The sequence below is a fragment of the Mobula hypostoma genome, chromosome 2 (assembly GCF_963921235.1).
Source record: "Mobula hypostoma chromosome 2, sMobHyp1.1, whole genome shotgun sequence".
NCBI classification, from domain to species: Eukaryota; Metazoa; Chordata; class Chondrichthyes; order Myliobatiformes; family Myliobatidae; genus Mobula; species Mobula hypostoma.
Window position 1 is genome coordinate 205,160,961 of NC_086098.1, and position 20,367 is coordinate 205,181,327.

At 39.8% G+C, this 20,367-nt stretch overlaps 1 protein-coding gene across 1 annotated transcript in view; it reads right to left on the minus strand.

Moving 5' to 3' along the window:
• Positions 1-8,519: 8,519 nt before the first annotated feature.
• LOC134342830 (cadherin-4-like) overlaps positions 8,520-20,367 on the minus strand; it is a 781,531-nt gene continuing 769,683 nt past the window's right edge. Inside the window, exons 15-16 of the mRNA XM_063041443.1 lie at positions 13,098-13,262; positions 8,520-9,990 (exon numbers count right to left, since the gene is read on the minus strand). Coding sequence (XP_062897513.1) covers positions 9,784-9,990; positions 13,098-13,262 — 372 coding nt within the window. The 3' untranslated portion in view covers positions 8,520-9,783. The remainder of the gene's footprint in view (positions 9,991-13,097; positions 13,263-20,367) is intronic.

Genomic DNA, 20,367 nt, shown 5'->3' on the forward strand with positions numbered 1-20,367 from the left:
ATGTACTTGAAAAAGCTTTTTCTATCCTCCTTGATATTGCTTGAAGCTTGCTTTCATATTTCATCTTTTCCCTCCTAATGATTCTTTTAGTTGCTTTCTGTAGGTTTTTAAAAGCTTCCCAATCCTCGCTATTCCAGTAATTTTTGCTTTGTTGTATGCCTTCTCTTTTGCTTTTACATTAGCTTTGATTTCCCTTGTCAGCCACAGTTGTACTATTTTGCCATTTGAGTATTTCTTTGGTTTTGGAATACATCTATTCCTCAACTTCTTCATTTTTTTCCCAGAATCTCACGTCTTTACTGCTCTGCTGCCATCCTTGGCAGTAACTCCTTCCAATTCACTTTAGCCAACTTCTCTCTCATACCACTGTAATTTCCTTTACTCCACTGAAAAACTGTTATGTCAGACTTTACTTTCTCCCTTTCAAATTTCAAGTTGAACTCAATCATATTGTAAACACGAGGAAATCTGCAGATGCTGGAAATTTAAGCAACACACACAAAATGCTGCTGGAACACAGCAGGCCAGACAGCATCTATAGGAAGAAGCACAGTCGATGTTTCGGGCCGAGACCCTTCGTCAGGACTAACTGAAAGAAGAGATAGTAAGAGATTTGAAAGTGGGAGGGGGAGGGGGAGATCCAAAATGATAGGAGAAGACAGGAGGAGGAGAGATAAAGCTAAGAGCTGGAAAGTTGATTGGCAAAAGGGATACAAGGCTGGGGAAGGGAGAGCATCATGGGATGGGAGGCCTAGGGAGAAAGAAAGGGGGAGGGGAGCACTAGAGGAAGATGGAGAGCAGGCAAGGAGTTATTGTGAGAGGGACAGAGAGAGAGAGAGAAAAGAGAGAAAGAGGAAAAAAAGGGAAAAAAAAAATTTAAATAATAAATAAATAAATAAATACATAAGGGATGGAGTAAGAATGGGAGGAGGGGCATTAACGGAAGTTAGAGAAGTCAGTGTTCATGTTATCAGGTTGGAGGCTACCCAGACGGAACACAAGGTGTTTTTCCTCCAACCTGAGCGTGGCTTCATTTTGACAGTAGAGGAGGCCATGATCACTCGCTCCTATGGGCTCCTTTATCTTAAGCTTCCTAATCGCCACTGGTTCATTACATAACACCCAATCTAGTATAGCTGATCCCCTAGTAGGCTCAATGACAAACTGCTCTAAAAATCCATCTCTTAGGCATTCAACAAATTCACTCTCTTCAGATCCATTACCAACCTGATTTTCCCAATCTGTTTGCATGTTAAAATGTCCCATGACTATCATAACATTGCTCTTTTGATACGCCTTTTCTATTTCCCGTTGTAATTTGTGGTCCACATCCCAGCTACTGTAGGAGGGCCTGTGTTTAACTGCCATCATGATCAGTTTACCCTTGCCATTTCTTAACTCAACCTACAAGGATTCAACATCTTCCAATCCTATGTCACATCTTTCTAATGACTGATGCCATTCTTTACCAGTACATCCACACCAGCTGCTCTGCTTGCCTTCCTTTCCCTTCTAAATCTTTTTTATGCCCAACACTGAGCCTCCGAAGAGACCTGCAGCTTGGTCATCTCTGATGCTGAAGTATGCAGGTGTTTCCAATGAGTTGATAGTCGCAAGGCTGCGGGACCAGCCAGCATCCCAGGGCGGATATCCAGAGTGTGAGTGCCACAACTGGCAGGTGTGCTTACAGTCATTTTTAATGACTCCCTCTCCCAGTGTAGAGTGCCCTCCAGTTTCAAAATATCCACCACTGTTCCTGTACCGAAAAGACCAAGGTAACGTGTCTGAACGCCTGACATCACATCGCACTCACTTCAATAATAATCAAATGCTTTGACAGGCTGGTCGAGGGCTACATTTGCAGCTTGCTGCCACCCACACTGGACACCCTACAATTCGCCTAGTGACACAACTGATCGACAGATGACACAATAGCCACAGCTCTACACACTGTCCTTACACATCTGGAGAAGAAGATTGTTTATGTGAGAATGCTTTTCTTGGACTATGATTCAGCACTTAACACCATAATTTCCTCCAGACTCGATAAGAAGCTCAGAGACCTCGGCCTTCACCCTGCCTTGTGTAGCTGGATCCTGGACTTCCTGCCAGATCGCTGGCAAGTGGTAAGATTGGACTCCCTCATATCCACCCCTCTGACTCTCAACACAGGAGCCCCGCAGGGCTGTGTACTAATCTCCCTCCTTTACTGTCTGTATACCCATGACTGTGTTGAAACCCACAGCTCCAATCTGTTAATTAAATTTGCTGACAATACTACACTGATTGGCCTAATCTCAAATAATAATGAGGCAGCCAACAGAGAAGAAGTCATTACCTTGACACAGTGGTATCAAGAAAACAACCTCTCCCTCAATGTCACAAAAACTAAGGAGCTGGTTGTGGACTCCAGGAGGAATGGAGAGAGGTTTATTGATATCAATGGATCTGGAGCTGAGAGTGTGAACAGCTTTAAGTTCCTCAGCATACATACTGGCTGGGTGGTGGAAAAGACACAACAGTGCCTCTTTCACCTTAAATGGTTGAAGAAGTTTGGTATGAGCCCCCATATCCTAAGAACTTTCTATAGGGGCACAATTGAGAACATCCTGACTGGTTACATCACTGCCTGGTGTAGGAACTGTACTTCCCTCAAACACAGGACTCTGCAGAGAGTGGTGCGGACAGCCCAGTGCATTTGTGGATCTGAACTTCCCACTATTCAGGACATTTACAAAGACAGGTGTGTAAAAAGGACTTGAAGGATCATTGGGGTCCCGAGTCACCCCAACCACAAACTGTTCCAGCTGCTACCATCTAGGAAATGGTACTGCAGCATAAAAGCCAGGACCAGCAGGCTCCGGGACAGCTTCATTATAAACAACTATAGATTGCACACTGCACATTTAGACAGACGTAATGTAAAGATTTTTACTTCTCATGTATATGAAGGATGCAAGTAATAAAGTTAATTCAATTCAATTCATTACAATGTGTAACTTTGCATATTCAGCTCCCAACTAGTACCATCCTTCAGCTATTATTCAGTGGTACCCACATCATACCCGAAAATCTGTAAAAGTGCAACAAGGTCATTCACCTTATTTCTTACACTCTGTGCATTGAGATATAACACATAGCACACAGTACTTCTACCCTTTTTGATTCTGCATCCCTAATGCACTGATACTCACTCTGCTGGCTGCAATTTTGGCCTGTCATCTGCCTGCCCTCCCTGGTAGTCTGACTCCATGCTACCTTTGCTTTTCTACCATCCGTCCAATCCTGAGTCCCTTCACTCCAGTTCACATCCCCCTGCCAAATTAGTTTAAACCCTCCCCAATGAATTTAATAAACCACCTGCAAGAATATTGGTTCCCTCAGATTCAGGTGCAACTCATCCCTTTTGTACAGGTCATACCTCCCCCAGAAGAGATCCCAATGATCCAAGAACCTGAAGTCCTGCCTCCTGCACCAGCTTCTCAGCCACATATTAATCTGCTAAATTATCCTGTTTCTACCCTCACTGGCGCATGGCACAGGTAGTAATCTAGAAATTACTACCCTGGAGGTCCTGCTTCTCAGCTAGCTCTCTAAGTTCTCTCTTCAGGATCTCTTTGCTTTTCCTTCCTATGTCATTGCTACCAATATGCACCAAGACTTCTGGCTGATGCACCTCACCCTCCAAAATGCTGTGGATGAAATCTAAGACATCTCTGTCCCTGGTACTTGGGAGGCAACATACCATCTGGGTGTCATGTTGACACCCACAGAACCTTCTGTTTGTTGCTCTGACTATAGAGTCTCCACTGCTCCCGTCTTCTCCCTCTTTCCCTTCTGTACCACTGACCTGGTCTCCGTGGCATTCCCCTGGGAGGTCATCTCCCACAATAATATCCAAAGTAGCATACTTATTATTGAGGAGAATGGCCACAGAGGTGCTCTGCACTAACTGCCTATTCACCATTCCATTCCTTCTGCTGACAATCACCCAGCTACCCACCTCTTGCAACTTAGGAGTGACTACCTCCTTGTAACTCCAATCCATCATCTCCTCACTCTTCCATACAAGTGAATGGTCATCCAGCTACCATGACAACATGGTAGCTACTGAAAGAATGACATTTGCAGATTAGTAGATAAATATAGGAAGTACTGCAAATGACAGTGAATTAAAGTAGATGGAATCCTTGTCAAAGAATGTATAAAGGGCAATTGTAAAGGCTATAATCAGAAAAATAAGACCAAGGGGAAGCATACGAGGAAAAACAACATTTAGAATTTGCACCTTTGGTTCTTCCTGAAAAGTTCAAGTGGTGTAGCAATGAGAATCCTTTCTTGTACTCTCATTCAATATCAAAATGAATTGCCATATTTTAACATTTGTTGCATGATTGAAAGAGTACTCACACTTGCATTGGTAAAACTTAACTTTGGGATGAATTAAATGCACAAGTAAAACAAGGCCCCTGACTAACAGGCCAATTACAGTTTAATTAAAAGTAATGGCAAAGAAACAAGATATAAATATTTAAGCGTGCAGTCATATCACATCCTAAGTTTCTGGCAAATTATGTCCTCTAAATATCATATCACATAATTATTTTAAATTAATGATCCAATAGTTATTGTTTCAATGTGTTGCAGCAGTCACGTCTCAGTGTAAATCCTTCTCTTGTTAAAGCTGATACCATGATGACAGAATTGTTGCTGGATTTCCTCTTCTATGAAATGCCTCTGGAACGTTTTAGACATTTTATCACCGATGGTCCCCAGTGATGTGCGTGTGGAAAATCAAATGCCCCGCTCTACTGATCCCCAATCCATATTTGCCGTAGAGAAGGGGAAACTCAGCCATGATTTTTTTAAAATCAAGCCTTGTAAGATTGTGCTGTATCAGTGTTAAAACTGATTAATCTGAGTTTGCAATAAAGGTCCATTGTAACCTTCCACACCTCATCCATCACGAACAAAAAAAATCTATTCCTTCTCAATAAAATAACAAGCTACATTAATAATTGATAATATTTGTCAAGCATATATTATCCATTGGCCGGCATTAAAGCATAGTATTATTTATATTAATCAAATAAATTATTAAGACTTAGAGTAATCTAAATTTGAACATCATTTTGCATTCCTATATTCTCTTGTTTTCTGGTGCAGCGTATGCTTTAATCCAAATCAGAAAGTACACCATTCCTCATTTAACTTATTAAATTAGTTTTGAGCACCAGAAATGGCCCTTGTTTATGCATAAAAATGTATCGCATGAAATTAAATTAAAATTCATGTACATTTAATCTCAGTTGCTTGCTATCTGCTTCCATTTTTACAAAATTAGGTGTGTTTAGTTTACTGAAATAAATTAAGAAAATGGAAAAAGACAAATTTTCTGCTTCATGCTTTGCCTATATGCGTCATAATTGATTAGAGCTTCACTTTATTATATATCTTTGAATTTATTGTGCAGAATGCTTCACTAAATATTCATTTTTTTCGTGAATGGATATAATTTAATGAATATCTCAAATACTGCATATGTCTTCATTTTAGAAGCTTCTTTCTTTCTGAAAATAGATAAAAGAAAACAAAGTAAAAATGGTTTGTTTAGCTTCACAATACTGAGGTAGGACTGGTTGGGTTTTGGAAATGTAGCCAAACTGAACACAACAACTTTACAAAATGGTTCCTGAGCATTAGTTCAAATTCCTCTCAAGACGTGAGCTGTACAAGCTGTCACTTGCCCTGCAGTGCTGAGTTATTACTGCATTATTGCAGTTTTGCATTTCAGGCACTCTGTCCATCTGCGGCTGCCTTGATTATTCAAATGAATGTAAATATAAACCTAGAACAATTATTTTAAAGTGCCAACATTTGTGCCTCAAACAACACCAAAGGTTGTGACTGGCAATTCATCTCATTGCAGTTTGTGAGAGTGGTGTGTTGTATTGGGAAAATAATAACAAAGTGACGACATTCAAAGGAAACTGATTGACTGCGAAGCTTTTGGCATATCGTTCCAGATCTGCTAAGATGTGCTATCAACATAAGTCTCGATCAACCAATGCAACAAAAAGATTCCTTCCTCATTTATCTTACTGATATTTGCGTGGCCTTGCTATATATGTAATATCCACTGTACTTACACAAAATCAGTCAGAGCACTCCAAAGAAATTCAATATTCGTAAAACCCTTTAAGATACTTTGTAGAAAGAGAACTATATAAATATAGATTTCTCAGAGACATTCTTTCAGCGAAAGTATATTTTTCCCCATAAATGTCTTTAGATGCAGCAGAGCTAGGAATTGACAATCTTTTCCAGAATTTCTGATATGGTTTGATCCTCCTGAGCCATCCAATCACTACTGAATATAAATTATATCTGACAGTTCATCACACTTTTGCAGGGATCCTCAGTAAGGGCTACTCCTTCATAATATTAATAGTAGAATAAATCCTACTGAGCTTCAAAACCAAGATTACCCTTTAAATCAGTTTGATATGAACTAAGAATATACAGCAATTCTTCCTACAATCAAACAGTTTGTTTGATTAAAAGCAAATTAAATTAGTATTCACTTAGGGCTTCTGGATTTATTTTGACTGGCTTCTGTTACTGTCTTCTCAGCCTAATTAGTGTTTTTTTTAAAAAAACTTCTATTACTATTCAGATGATATTTACATTCTGGTAAAGCAAGAACATATTTTTAAAACACACCTCAGCTACATGAACCACAGTTATGCATCCCCTGAAATTACCCACTAATTTAGTTGATCTAAGTTTGCTCTGGTATTACTTAAAAACTAAAATTAGAATTTAAATACAAGTCATTAAAATAATTAACTTGCTATGCAGTGTCATTTTGACTATATTATTTTAAATGTGATTAAGTAAATAGATAAATGTAGCTGCCACATTTCTTTTGACCCTCACCAATAAAAAGCCACTATCTGATGCAGCACAGCTTGGTACTGCAAATGCTCTGACCATGAGTGCAAGAAACTGCAGACTGTGGACACAGCTCAGCACATCACAAAGACAAATCTCCCTCATGGCCTCTGTGCACACTTCTTGCTGCCTCGGTAAAGCAGCCAGCAATATCAAAGACCCCACCCATCCTGGACCAACTTTCTTCTTCTCATTTCACCCACCCCCACCACTCTGCCATTAGGCAGAAGACAGAAAAGCACATACATAAGGCTCAAGGACAGCTTCTAAATCACTGTTATGACAATTGAAGGGTTCCTTAGTACATGAAGATGAACTCTTGACCTCACAATCTACCTTGCACCTCCCTACCAGCTCTGCACATTCTCTATACTGTAACACTTTATTCTGCATTCTGTTCTTATTTTACCTTGTACTACATTAATGAACTGTTGTAATGAATTGATCAAGCAGGACAAGTTCTTCATTGCACCTCAGTGCATGTGACAATGGTAACAAATAACCAAGAACTTCAAGAGAAAGTTTAGTTTTCTGTTAGACCTTTAAATAAAGAAATTGAATAAGTAAACCAAACATATGTTTTCTTAATTAGAGTTATCCTTTAATACTAACTTCATTTCTGTCATTTTCTTCATTAAGTTTGTGGACTGCTAGTATTAACAATGAAATAATTTTACAGATTATAATGTATATTAATGATGGCTCTATAAAACCATATCATGGAGCTATTTGTATATGACCATCTACGTTGCCCAATGTGCTGACCTTGAAAAAGAATGAAAGTAAAATAGTATGAAGGCATTCCTCGGTGATATCATTTCAGAGGACCAGTCTTGGGCCCAGCACGTAAGTGCAGTTATGAAGAAAGCATGGCAGTGCCTTTACTTCCATAGAAGTCTGCAAAGATTCTGCAAGGCATCTAAAACTTTGACAAACTTCCATAGATATGTGGTGGAGAGTATATTGACTGGCTACATCGTAGCCTGGTATGGAAATGCCAGTGCTCTTGAATGGAAAATCCTACAAAAGATACTGGATACAGCCCACCATAGATAAAGGCTTTCCTTCCATGGGGCGCTGTTGCAGGAAAGCAGCATCAATTATCAAGGGTCTCCACCACCTAGTTCATACTCTCTTCTCACTGCAGCCATCAGTGTGAAGGTACAGGAGCCCCAGGACTCACACCACCAGGTTCTGTAACAGTTATTACCCCTCAACCATAAAGCTCTTGAACCAGAGGGGATAACTTCACTCAACTTCACGTCCCATCACTGAACTGTTCCCTCAGCTATGAACTCACTTTCAAGGACTCTTCATCTCATGTTGTGCATATTTATTGATTATTATTATTCATTGTTTTTTTTTCTTTTTGTACTTGGCTGCTGTCTTTTGCACGCTGATTGTCTGCCCTGTTGGTGCAGTCTTTCATTGATTCTATTATAGTTATGGGATTTATTGAGCTTGCACACAAGAAAATGAATCTCAGGGTTGTATATGGTGACATATATGTACTTTGATAATAAATTTACTTTGCATTTATTGAGGACACATGAGTTTTGATAAACACACTCAATCCAGCTTTCACAGTGTTGTACCATTGAAAGTAGTACAAACTTTTAGATTATTAATACAGTATTAACTTTCCCCTAAAATAGCCAACACTGAAATCAACTGAGAACAAGCCAGTATTTTAAAAGGGGAACTTTATTTATAACACTGAGGGGCCAGGAGCAAATGCACCAGTTCTGCTCTGGTACACAATAAATTTGCAAAGCTGTTACTCAGTTTAACCATAACTGCAGTGGCACTAGAAACACGCATTCAAAACTTTGACTACCTTCCCTTTTTTTTTTGGTACAAAATGGTACAAACAACGATACAAAATATTTGTGCTGTTGACCATTACAAAAAAAGTTTCCTCTAACTGTGCAATGATTTGTGTTGAAATGTTGAACACACAACACGAGAAGAAATCATTCTTTGAAACAACCACAGCCATGCGAGCTTCAACATAAAACAACATGCAAAAAAATTTTTAAAAAGCTCCAATTATACATATAACATTAATTGGGTGATGTTTGCTTCAAGCTCTGCAACATTATGTACACAGTACAGTGAGAAATCAAATGGATATCAATGTTAAAGAAAATTAATTTACGTTAATTTGACGTCATTCTACTTCAAGATGTTAAAAGAAAACAACCTTAATACTAATGAAGACTAACCAGTCCTTCTGAATGACCTTTCTTTTCCTTATCTTTACACTGCTTGACAAATAGACTTTCAATGTTAAGCTCTATACAACATATACAATGCGATTAGCCACCCACCTGCTCAGTTTTAAACATGGTTGTTAATAAACGTGTTTCTGTACAGTTTTTTTAAATGTATTTTACACCGATAGTTTAAAAGGCAAAAGGGAAAATCGGTCCTTTGACCAGAGTGGAAATAAATTGATTCTTTCATTTTCTCTATGTAGCCAGTATTGGACCAGGGATCAATAGATGATTGAATTTTAATCACTCCTGAGATTGAGGGAATCCGATAAAATGTACCAAAAAGGCACTTTAAAAACAGTGCTTCTGTACTAAGAAATTCAAGTTAATAAAGAGCTCCTTTCCTCTTTAGTTGTAAAGCAAATGTTGAGCGATATTCCTGCTGACTGACCGAAAATATGCAGCAAAGACAACAAGCATTCATGCTAACAGCTCATGTTCTAAAATAAAAAAAACCTAACACACCACTAAAATGTTATGGCCAGCAAGGAATATTAATGAAAAAGCTGCCTCTTTTGTACAGTTCCTTCAAATTCTGGTGCACAGAGTACTGTTAGTCATCTTCTCCACCACCATACATATCTGCTAACTTCTTGAATCGTGGCCCCCAGTCATTAAGATAATCATAATCATGGTCACCAGAGCTGGATGAGTTCAGGGAGCTGACTGATCCTGCAGTTGAACCACTTCCTTCATAATCAAATACCAGCAGGGAATCATAGGGTGGTGCTGTTGGGTCATTGTCCGCCGCTCTGAGACCCTGTAAGGACAAAGCATTAAAGCATCGTTAAAGCATTCTCTGATAATATTGAAGACAGGAGCTAAATTTTAAAAATACCATCATTGCAAAGTGGTTGGCTTTAAGGTCAAATCTACAAAAATCTGATCACAACTTTTCCTCTACAAAATTATTTAGGATGCAAGTGACACCACAGGCACAAAGAATTTGGGGATACTGTTCAAGGATGTACAAAGGAATTTGGATTTCTTGTAACAATATGAAGTAGCTGCCATTTCAGCCTCCCGAACTCTTGCATTGGTCATTTCAAATAGCCCAGGAATGAGTCTTTTCTGTAATCATCAGGTTTCCAAATTCAAATTTCTTCCCTTAGTTTCTAGCAGCAGGGTTGGATAATGTGGCTGGCGTCCAATATCGTTTGCTGAGGAATTCCCAAATTAAAACAAGTTATAGAAGAATAATTTGAAAATGAAGATAAGAACCCCAGTGTACAATAGTTAAATTACTGGACAAGAAACCCAGAGGTTAGACGAACAATCTCAGGGAATAGAGTTCAAATTCCACCATGGCAGTTACAGAAACTCAGTTTAATTAATAATCTGATTATGAACCATGATTAATAATAATGGCAAGAACTACCATAATAAGCATCTTACTAGTGCCCTTTGGGAGAAGAAATGTGCCATCCAAACATGGTCCTCTTGATATGCCATTCCAAGCACACCTGTATGATTGACTGAAATGGCCTAGCAAGCCACTCACTTGTACCACATTAGCTATACTTGGACTGCAGTACTTCAGAAAGGTGACTCACCACTATCACCTCAGGGCCATTAGGGATGGGAAATAAATGCTGGCCTTACAGTAGTGGCCTGACTCAAAAGATAAGAGTACAGCCTTAGAACTCAAGTTTTGGACTATTTGCCTGATGTTGCGTTTAAAATTTTCAGTAACAGACAAATTATTAATTACTAATCCACCTCACATCTGAAACAAATTGGCGCAATATTAATGTCTAATTCTTTGTTACTTTGCAAATTTGTATGTTTATGGTAATTTGTAGTTATCATCTTTTCAGCAATGTCATTAGTAATAACGGCAAGATACACAACTGAATACAGGTTTCCCCCTCCATCCGAAGGTAGAGCATTCCTATGAAACGGTTCGTAAGCTGAAATATCGTAAAGCGAAGAAGCAATTACCATTTATTTATATGGGAAAATTTTGTGAGCGTTCGCAGACCCAAAAATAACCTACCAGATCATGACAAATAACACATAAAACCTAAAATAACAGTAACATATAGTAAAAGCAGAAATGATATGATAAATACACAGCCTATATAAAGTAGAAATACTTTTCCACAATCATTACTGAACTGTTCTCCGTAGCGAAAATCTCATGCAAGCGCTGTTGGCAAAAACACGGTGCAAGCGCTCTCCAGTAACCTTTAAGCTATAAAGCTGCCAAATCATACCAAATAACACGTAAAAATACACAGCCGATATAAAGTAGAAATAATGTATGTACACTGTAGTATCACTTACCGGAATCGGGACAGCGCCGAGCACACTGATGATGGTGCGTTAGACTGAGTCATCGGAGTTTGGGTGGTGCAGTGGTCCCCACCCTCCAGGCCGCTGAGCAATACATTGCTGCAAAGAACGCAGGGGTCCAGCAGTAGCCGGGAGGTACACAGCACGTCTTTAAGAAAAAAGCCGAAACAAATATGCTAATTAATTAGGTGACGCCCGTAATTGTCGACCCAGATCAGTGCCGATTTCCGATTGCGTCGTCTCTGATCTGGGCCGACAATTACGTGTCGGCAGCACCTAATTAATTAACATGTTTATTTCAGCTTTTTTCTTAAAGATGTGCAGTGTGCCTCTCGGTTACTTTGGCATTCTCTGCGAATCGGTATCTGTCCGTGACCTGGGGGTTGAGGTGGTGGGACACTGGGGTGTCATCTCGTCGCCTGTTTCCATTAGAGCAGGCAGCTCATCCTCTCCTATTACTGCCCGCCTCGATGTCGAAGGTCGAGGTTCGTCGTCTGCTGTGGCTGATGTGGAAGGCTTGCTTGACTGATGAGCCTCGCGTATTTTTCTATCACACAGTTCTTTAATAAGGACTCAAACCATCTTGCAAATATCCCCCAAACCAACGTACCCTTTCAAAATTAAAGTCGTACTTTATCATTACTCATTCGGTTTCCATTGTTATCCTTTTTTCTTCCAATTGCATCAGCTCTTCATCTGTCAGTTCTTGGTCATGGGATGCCAAAACCTCTTCAACATCATCTTCGTCAACTTCCACAAGCCAAACTCACTTTGTCCTTACTTCGTTCACCACGATCAAAACGCTTAATTATGTCAAGTTTTACCGTAAGTGTAACACCCTTACGAGCTCCTTCAGGCTTTTCTGATACCATAGAACTCATCTGGCAAACGGCTGCTCACAGGCACGTGTTAAAGAAAAGCAGTTCTGAATCCGAGAGAGAGCGGCTGCTCGGGGCGCGCGCGGGCTTTTATCGCGCATTGATTTTTTCGCGCGCTGAATTTTTATCAGGCGCTGAATTTTTTTTTCGTAACAGTGAAAACACCTTCTGAAAGCGAAAATAGGGTACTAATGTAGGTCTTTCGTAACAGTGAGGTTTCGTAAGGCGAACATTCGAAAAACGGGGAACACCTGGTATTCAAAAGAACAACTAAACTAGAAACAAAACCTGTTGGGGATATTCAGTAGGCCAGGCAGCACTTGTGGAGAAGGAAAAGATCTGACCTGTTGAATATTTCCAGCATTTGCTGTAATTTGCATTTTATTTAACTCCAATAATCCACAATCCAACTATTTGGAAATCACAATGGATGGCTAGCTAATTACGTGATGCTTCGCACATTCCATTCCAGTTGAGCCGGGCCCTGATTTCCACATTCTTCTGATCTCCCTTTAAACTTACTTGGCTCACTCACTGGATAATTCATAATACTGAAAGAAATGAATTAAAAATGTACTGACGTATTAGTAAGAAAAAAATCCAATGGTCTGGAAATGCACCACCAAAGTGCCAAGTATATTACCTTATCAGTTTCACAACAATAGATATCAGTCTGGTATTTCCCACTTATTACCTCATTAATAAAGTCTCCAATATCTCCAGGATGTGGAATTGTTGGGCGCAGCGGATACTGTGGCTCAGCACCAATAGGCCGTTCATCAACTCTTCTGATCCCTGGAGTTTTTGCCAAAACAGAATCTAGAGCATCTGGTTGTTGAAGCTGACTCAAGTCATAATCCTGCAGAACAGAAACCTAGGTTTTAGACCACGTCTCTCTCAGATCACAATCGAAATGAAACATTCATTCAAACTACTGCTCCCAGCAATTTTAAATATTTATTAAACAAAAGACTCACAATTTATCAATAACAAACTATATTTCAGAAGTAAGCAATTAAGTTCATGTGAAACTATGAAGGGATGTCAGGGATGTGGAAACAATCAGAAATAATGTACTGTGGCGTGATACTTTTGCTGTCAGGTTCATTTGTTATTTAGTTTCAGAGGCTTATTCAAAATTGTCAGTTACAGCTAATTATTTAGACAAATATAGAAGTCACATCGTTAACATATAAAATGCTGGAGGAACTTAGCAGGTCAGGCAGCATCTATGGTGTTTCAGGTTGAGACCCTTGATCAATACTGGGATGGATGGGGAAGAAGCCAGAATAAGAAAATGGTGGGAGTGGAAGGAGTACAAGCTGATGATTACATGAAGTGAGGTGAGAGGGAAGGTGAATGGATGGGGGAGGCGGAGGATGAAGTGAGAAGCTGAGAGGTGATAGGTGGGGAAGGTAAAGGGCTGAAGAAGGAGGAATCCGATAGGAGAGAACAGTGGGGCGTGGGAAAAAATGAAGGAGGATGCACATGAGCGGAAGATGATGTGCAGGTGAGGAGAAGGGAAGGGGACAGAGGGGAGCCAGAATGGAAAATTGAAAAAGAGAGAAAGAGTAGGGGGAAGGAATTATAGGAAGTTGGAAAAATCAATGTTCGTGCCATCAGGTTGGTCACTGCCCAGACAGAATATGAGGTGTTGCTCTCCTGCCTGAGGCTGGCCTTGTTCTAGCAGTAGAGGAGGCCAAGGACCAACATATTAGAATGGATTGGGAAGTAGAATTGAAATGGGTGGTCTCCACTTGGAATTTCCTGGTAGCCGCCCATTTTAATGAATAGGCAGGATAGACCATCAAGTGCTGTGAACTAATGATCTTTATCTATGACATCATTCATAAATTCGCAAAAATGTGCACAAATTCACAAAATTTCTCCACTTCCAAATATGATATTCCATTAGTGATGTCTAAAAATTTAGAGACATGCTAATATTAATGAGCATGGAATGATTTAGAAGCATGGACTTTGGAAATAGAATGCCTCCCTATAGCATTATAAAATCCAGATTTAACTATGGCTAAACAAGTAATCCATAAAGGCTCAGGGCAACTTCCTCATTTTATGTAGCTTCTGTACAGCTTTCACAACCTTTCCCAAATACTTGCCACCTCCAAGTATGCGCACACATACACTTGGTGGCTACTTTATTAGGTACACCTGTACAACTGCTTATTACTGCAAATATCTAATCAGTCATTCATGTCACGGCAACTCAATGCATAAAAGCAAGAGGTTCAGTTGTTATTCAGACCAAACATCAAAATGTGGAAGAAATGTGATTGAAGTGACTTTCACCGTGGAATGATTGTTGATGTTGGATGAGATGGCTTTAGCATCTCAGAAAATGCTGCACATCTGGGATTTTCATGCATAACAGTCTATAGAGTTTACAAAGAATGGTGCAAAAATCAAAATAACATCTAATGAGCTGCAGTTCTGCGGATGAAAACACCCTGCTAATGGAAGAAGTCAGAGAAGAATGGCCAGACAGGTTCAAGCCGACAGGAATGCTCCAGCACCTCAAATAACCACACATTACAACGGTGTACAGAAGCACATCTCAGAATGCACAACACATAGATGGGCTACAACAGCAGAAGACCACAAACATGATATTTCAAATACTCTCCAGTACCTGCAATCCCTTCACAATTGCTCCCTAAATATTAGATGGCTTCTTTCTTCTTAACAAAATATCTAAATATTGTATTTTTTTTTGCTTTAAATTTACCAGTCACATGTACACCCATTTCCAGCTGTTTTCAAGGCCTCCTCGCTGTACACTTCCAACCTTTGTGCCATTCTGCAATTTTTGAGAAGTGCCCTAAGCATTGAAATGTCAGGAAGAGTGTGGTCTCAGCCCTGAATTCCATGGGACACTTCCACCTAATATCAATCAGTATGATTAATAACCATTCACCGCAATTGTTCTATTGGTTTCTCTGAAAAAGCTGAATGTTTATCAATGCAGCCATTATGCTTAACAGTCCATGGACTATAATCTTCTTGATGAATTACAGTTACTGATTAGCAAATAGAACATAGAACAATACATCACAGTGCAGGTTTTTGGCCCATGTTGTTGTCAACCTTTTAACCTAATCTAAGATCAATCTAACCCTTCCCTCTTACTGAGTCCTCCATTTTTCTCTCATCCATGTGCCTATCTAAGAGTTCCTTAAATGTTGTTAACTTATCTGCCTCTACCATAACCCCTGGCAGAGCATTCCATCCACTTACCACTGTATAAAAAAAATTACCTCTGACAGCCCCCCTATACTTTGCTCAATTATCTTAAAACTATGCCCCCTCATATCTGCCTTTTCCACCCTGGAAAGTGTCTGGCCATACACTCAATCTACACTCATATCATCTTGTATACCTCTATCAGGTCACCTGTCATCCTTCTTTGCTCTGGCAACCTAGCCTCAGGGACATGCCGTTTAATCCAAGCAGCATCCTGATAAATCTCCTCTGCATCCTCTGTAAAACTTCCACATCCTTCTTATAATGAGGCAACCAGAAGTGAGTACCATATTCCAAGTGTGATCTAACCAGGCTTTTGAATGCCTGCATACACTACATCAACTACATCACCCAGTTCAGCACTCTCTGAGAATTTCAATTATAGCTGTAGAAATGCCTACCTGTTCCTTTAAAGAAAGAATCCCTATAAATATACCATGCTCTTCTCACATGTACAGCCTCTCTTTTCTCCTTGACAGTCATTAATCCTTTGGTGCTAGCAGATGTTTGGGTTGTGGGGTAACCACCAGCTAAAATATGTTATCTATACAGCTTCTAAACTTGCAGATGTACACAAAGCAGGGTCTATCTCATGCATGGCACTGAATTTTCTCACTGACCAAATTCCCAGGTTGGCTCTCTTTTCAAGTTCAAACTGCCAGGGTGTTCTCATTAGTGAATAACAAATATTACTACTGCTCAGCAACAAGTCCAAAAGCAGCAAGGGTATTGTTTAATCAAAAGTATAACATTTTTCACTAAATCTGTCCTTCATGAAGGAAAAGGTATACAATCCACTAAGGCAATAATGCCGTGAACAGTAGCACACAAGCAGCCTGGCAGCTTGTTTGAATCCCTATCTAATTTGTCTATTTTTTTTTGAGTTCAGAATGTTTCTCAGCCCATATTCTACAGTTGCCCAGGGCTAATATCACCCTTAAAGTACTTAAATAGCTCAGGAAGTAATCAAGCCAGGTTTTTGATAGTGGTTGTCAACTTCCATACTATGTCGGGGGCTGCTCAAGGAATTCTCAGCACCAAGCCCTTTGACATATATCTGTGTGAATTATACATTTTCGCATCCTCTTTAGAAAAACCTTCAAGGAACTTTTGAGATGAGCAAAGTGGAACTGAAGGATGAGCATGCCTTTCCCCTCTGGGTTGCACATATTTAATAGCTTTATTTAGGAAGAGGGAAAGAAAACTGGCTGTAGAAATATGATATGACAGAATTTTTATAGGTGGAATTACCTCGTCTCAACTTGCCTGCTGAGATTTGTTAAGAAGAATTATAAGATCCAGTAGCACCTAAGGATTGGAGGCATACTAGGCCTGCAAATAAGATGAACATGGATTTTGTATTGAAAGTGCCTAATGAGACCCAAAGAATTATAATTTCACACTCAGATAATAATTCACTTCTGGAATATTAAGCTAATAATCAAAACCAGATGCTAACAAATCCCTGGGTGTGGAATTTACTTGGTGCTCAAGTTCATCTTGACCACTTTTAACACAATGCAATAAAACTCATAGCAATGCAAATATCTTCAAGCCCCAGTAATACTGCAAAGAATAAAATGGAACTAATCTTGCAGCATCATCATTATTGGAAATACATTAAAACCAGCATCAAATGTCATCAAAATGGCTAATATAAATTTAGTTTCACCGAGATACAATGGACTGCAGATGCATTTTTTTGGCTTTTTGGATTCAAACTGACTAAAGTTCCTTCTATGTTTTTTTCACAGCTGCATGGAGCTGTGAATTTTTTTCACATTGCTCTGAGTAGGAAATTTTTTACATGACCTGAAAACTGCGTGGTACTTTACATGTTTTTTTGATAATATGTATACTACGAATATTGAGAATGAGAACTGAAAAATCACATATTTAGGATTTTATTTATTAACTGAAGGGTATAATAAAAAACAATACAACAAAGAAATTTTTTTACTTATTGTAAACTTTATCCTGTCCGTCTTTATTACAAATTAATTTTTCATAAACATTGGACTAATTTTGCATCTAGATGAAAAATACTTCATAATTTTCATTAGAACATCCAAGTGTTTCACTTTGGGACAGTTTCTGAATTTACATTTAATTGAATTCATAAGACTGATGAATTCATAGACAGCACTAGAAGCTTGAAATGTTGCAACAATGTCAGCAAGAGTTGGCAGTACTTCAAATTCTTTGTTTCTAAGCACAGAGTTCAAAACATCAGTGAATGTTGTTATTACACCAGTGTTAGCTTTCTCAGAAATGACAAATTTGAAACCACTGTATTGCTGTGATAGTTTTGAGGCAATTCTTTTGTCATATATTAAAGAAAATTTCAGCGGCACGGCAACAAAGGCTATGTGCGTGGGAGCATTTCAGTTACTGTGCAGTTGCTACATCTTTCCCAGGTGATGTCAGCCCAGCATTATTAATAACCCTTTTAAGTTCAGACACTATAAATTTAACATCCAAGCAGGGACTGGAACATCCTTTTTTCTCAGCAATTTGAGGATTGCTTGCAAAACTGTTTCCCTATAAGGCCTCTCTTATGTAGTTTTTGCTAATAACTCTGCTTTTTCAGAGTCAATAGCTACAACTTTCTCCCCACCATACAAATCCTGCAATGCATCAAATTCTTTAACTTTCCCCATTTTCTGTGGCATACCCAAACTTCCCTTACTTGGATCTCTTTCCCAATGCTATCACAGTACATTCTCCAATACATTTCCTTTGCCCTTCTCACTACTTTTCTAAATGTAGCTTGAACTACATGAATAGGAGTAGCATGGCTTAACCTTCCTAAAAGCGTTATTCCACTCCTTCACAGCTCTTTTACATTCATCCATACACAAGGGAACACCTTTCTTATTATTATCTCCCAATGATCTGAGAACTGATTTCTTAGCTATTAAGTTGAGCGCAGAACGTAAGGTATGATTACTCAACTTGTTATTCTCCAAAACTAAATGATCAGGAAATGTACTTTCACATAATAGTAACAATAATAGGCATCCGTTAGTCTCATGAGACCATGGATTTGCGCCTTGGAAGGTTTCCAGGGCGCAGGCCTGGGCAAGGTTGTATGGAAAACTGGCAGTTGCCCATGCTGCAAATCTCCCCTCTCCATGCCACCGATGTTGTCCAAGGGAAGGGCACTAGGGCCGATACAGCTTGGCACCAGTGTCGTCGCAGAGCAATGTGTGGTTAAGTGCCTTGCTCAAGGACACAACACGCTGCCACAGCTGAGGCTCGAACTAGCGACTTTCAGATCACTAGAACGACGCCTTAAACACCTGGCCACGTGCCAACACAACTTTCACATAAATCATCAAATACATCCCAATTTGCCTTTTTAAAAATGTGTCTTGAGATATGAGCACCTTTCCTCTGATACATAACTATTCCCATTGTACAGATAATGGGGAGATGATCACTCCTCACTGTTGTATCATTATACACTTCCCAGTTACACACTTACACATACCTGCTATATCCTCAGATATCAGCATGAGGTCTATAGCAGAAAAAGTGCAGTGAAATATTTATCCTTGTACTCCTACCATTCAAGTACACTAAGCACTTTTCTTCCATCAGGTCTTCCATCAACCTCCCATTCACATTTGTGTCATTCCAACCACACACATAGTACTATGGGCATTAAAATCCCCACACCATATGACTTTATTTTTCCCCATTTCCACCCACGATTTCCAATATTTCACATTTCAGAAAACATTGGAGCAGAATTAGGCCGTTCAGCTCATCAGCTGTTCCGCCAGTGCATCATGGCTGTCCTACTTCACTTTCAAACCCATCCTTCTGACTTCTCCCAGTAACCGTTCACTGTAATACCATGGACTCTTATCTTGATAAGCAGCCTCGTATGTGTGCACCTTAACAAAGGCCTTTTGAAAACCCAAGTACACAACATCTACTGATTCTCCTTTGTCTATCCTGCTTGTTATTTCCTCAAAGAATTCAAACAGATTTGTCAGGCAAGAGTTTCCCTTAATGAAACCATGCTGACTTTGGCCTATTTTATCATGTACCTCCAATTACCCTGAAACCTCAATTGACTCCAACATCTTCCCAACCACTGAGGTCAACCTAACTGGCCTATAATTTCAAAGTTGCTGGTGAATGCAGCAGGCCAAGCAGCATCTGTAGGAAGAGGTGCAGTCGACGTTTCAGGCCGAGACCCTTCGTCAGGACTAACTGAAGGAAGAGTGAGTAAGGGATTTGAAAGTTGGAGGGGGAGGGGGAGATCCAAAATGATAGGAGAAGACAGGAGGGGGAGGGATAGAGCTGAGAGCTGGACAGGTGATAGGCAAAAGGAGATACGAGAGGATCATGGGACAGGAGGTCCGGGAAGAAAGACGGGGGGGGGGGGGTGACCGAGAGGATGGGCAAGGGGTATATTCAGAGGGACAGAGGGAGAAAAAGGAGAGTGAGAGAAAGAATGTGTGCATAAAAATGAGTAACAGATGGGGTACGAGGGGGAGGTGGGGCCTTAGCGGAAGTTAGAGAAGTCGATGTTCATGCCATCAGGTTGGAGGCTACCCATACGGAATATAAGGTGTTGTTCCTCCAACCTGAGTGTGGCTTCATCTTACCCCATCTGTTACTCATTTTTATGCACACATTCTTTCTCTCACTCTCTTTTTTCTCCCTCTGTCCCTCTGAATATACCTCTT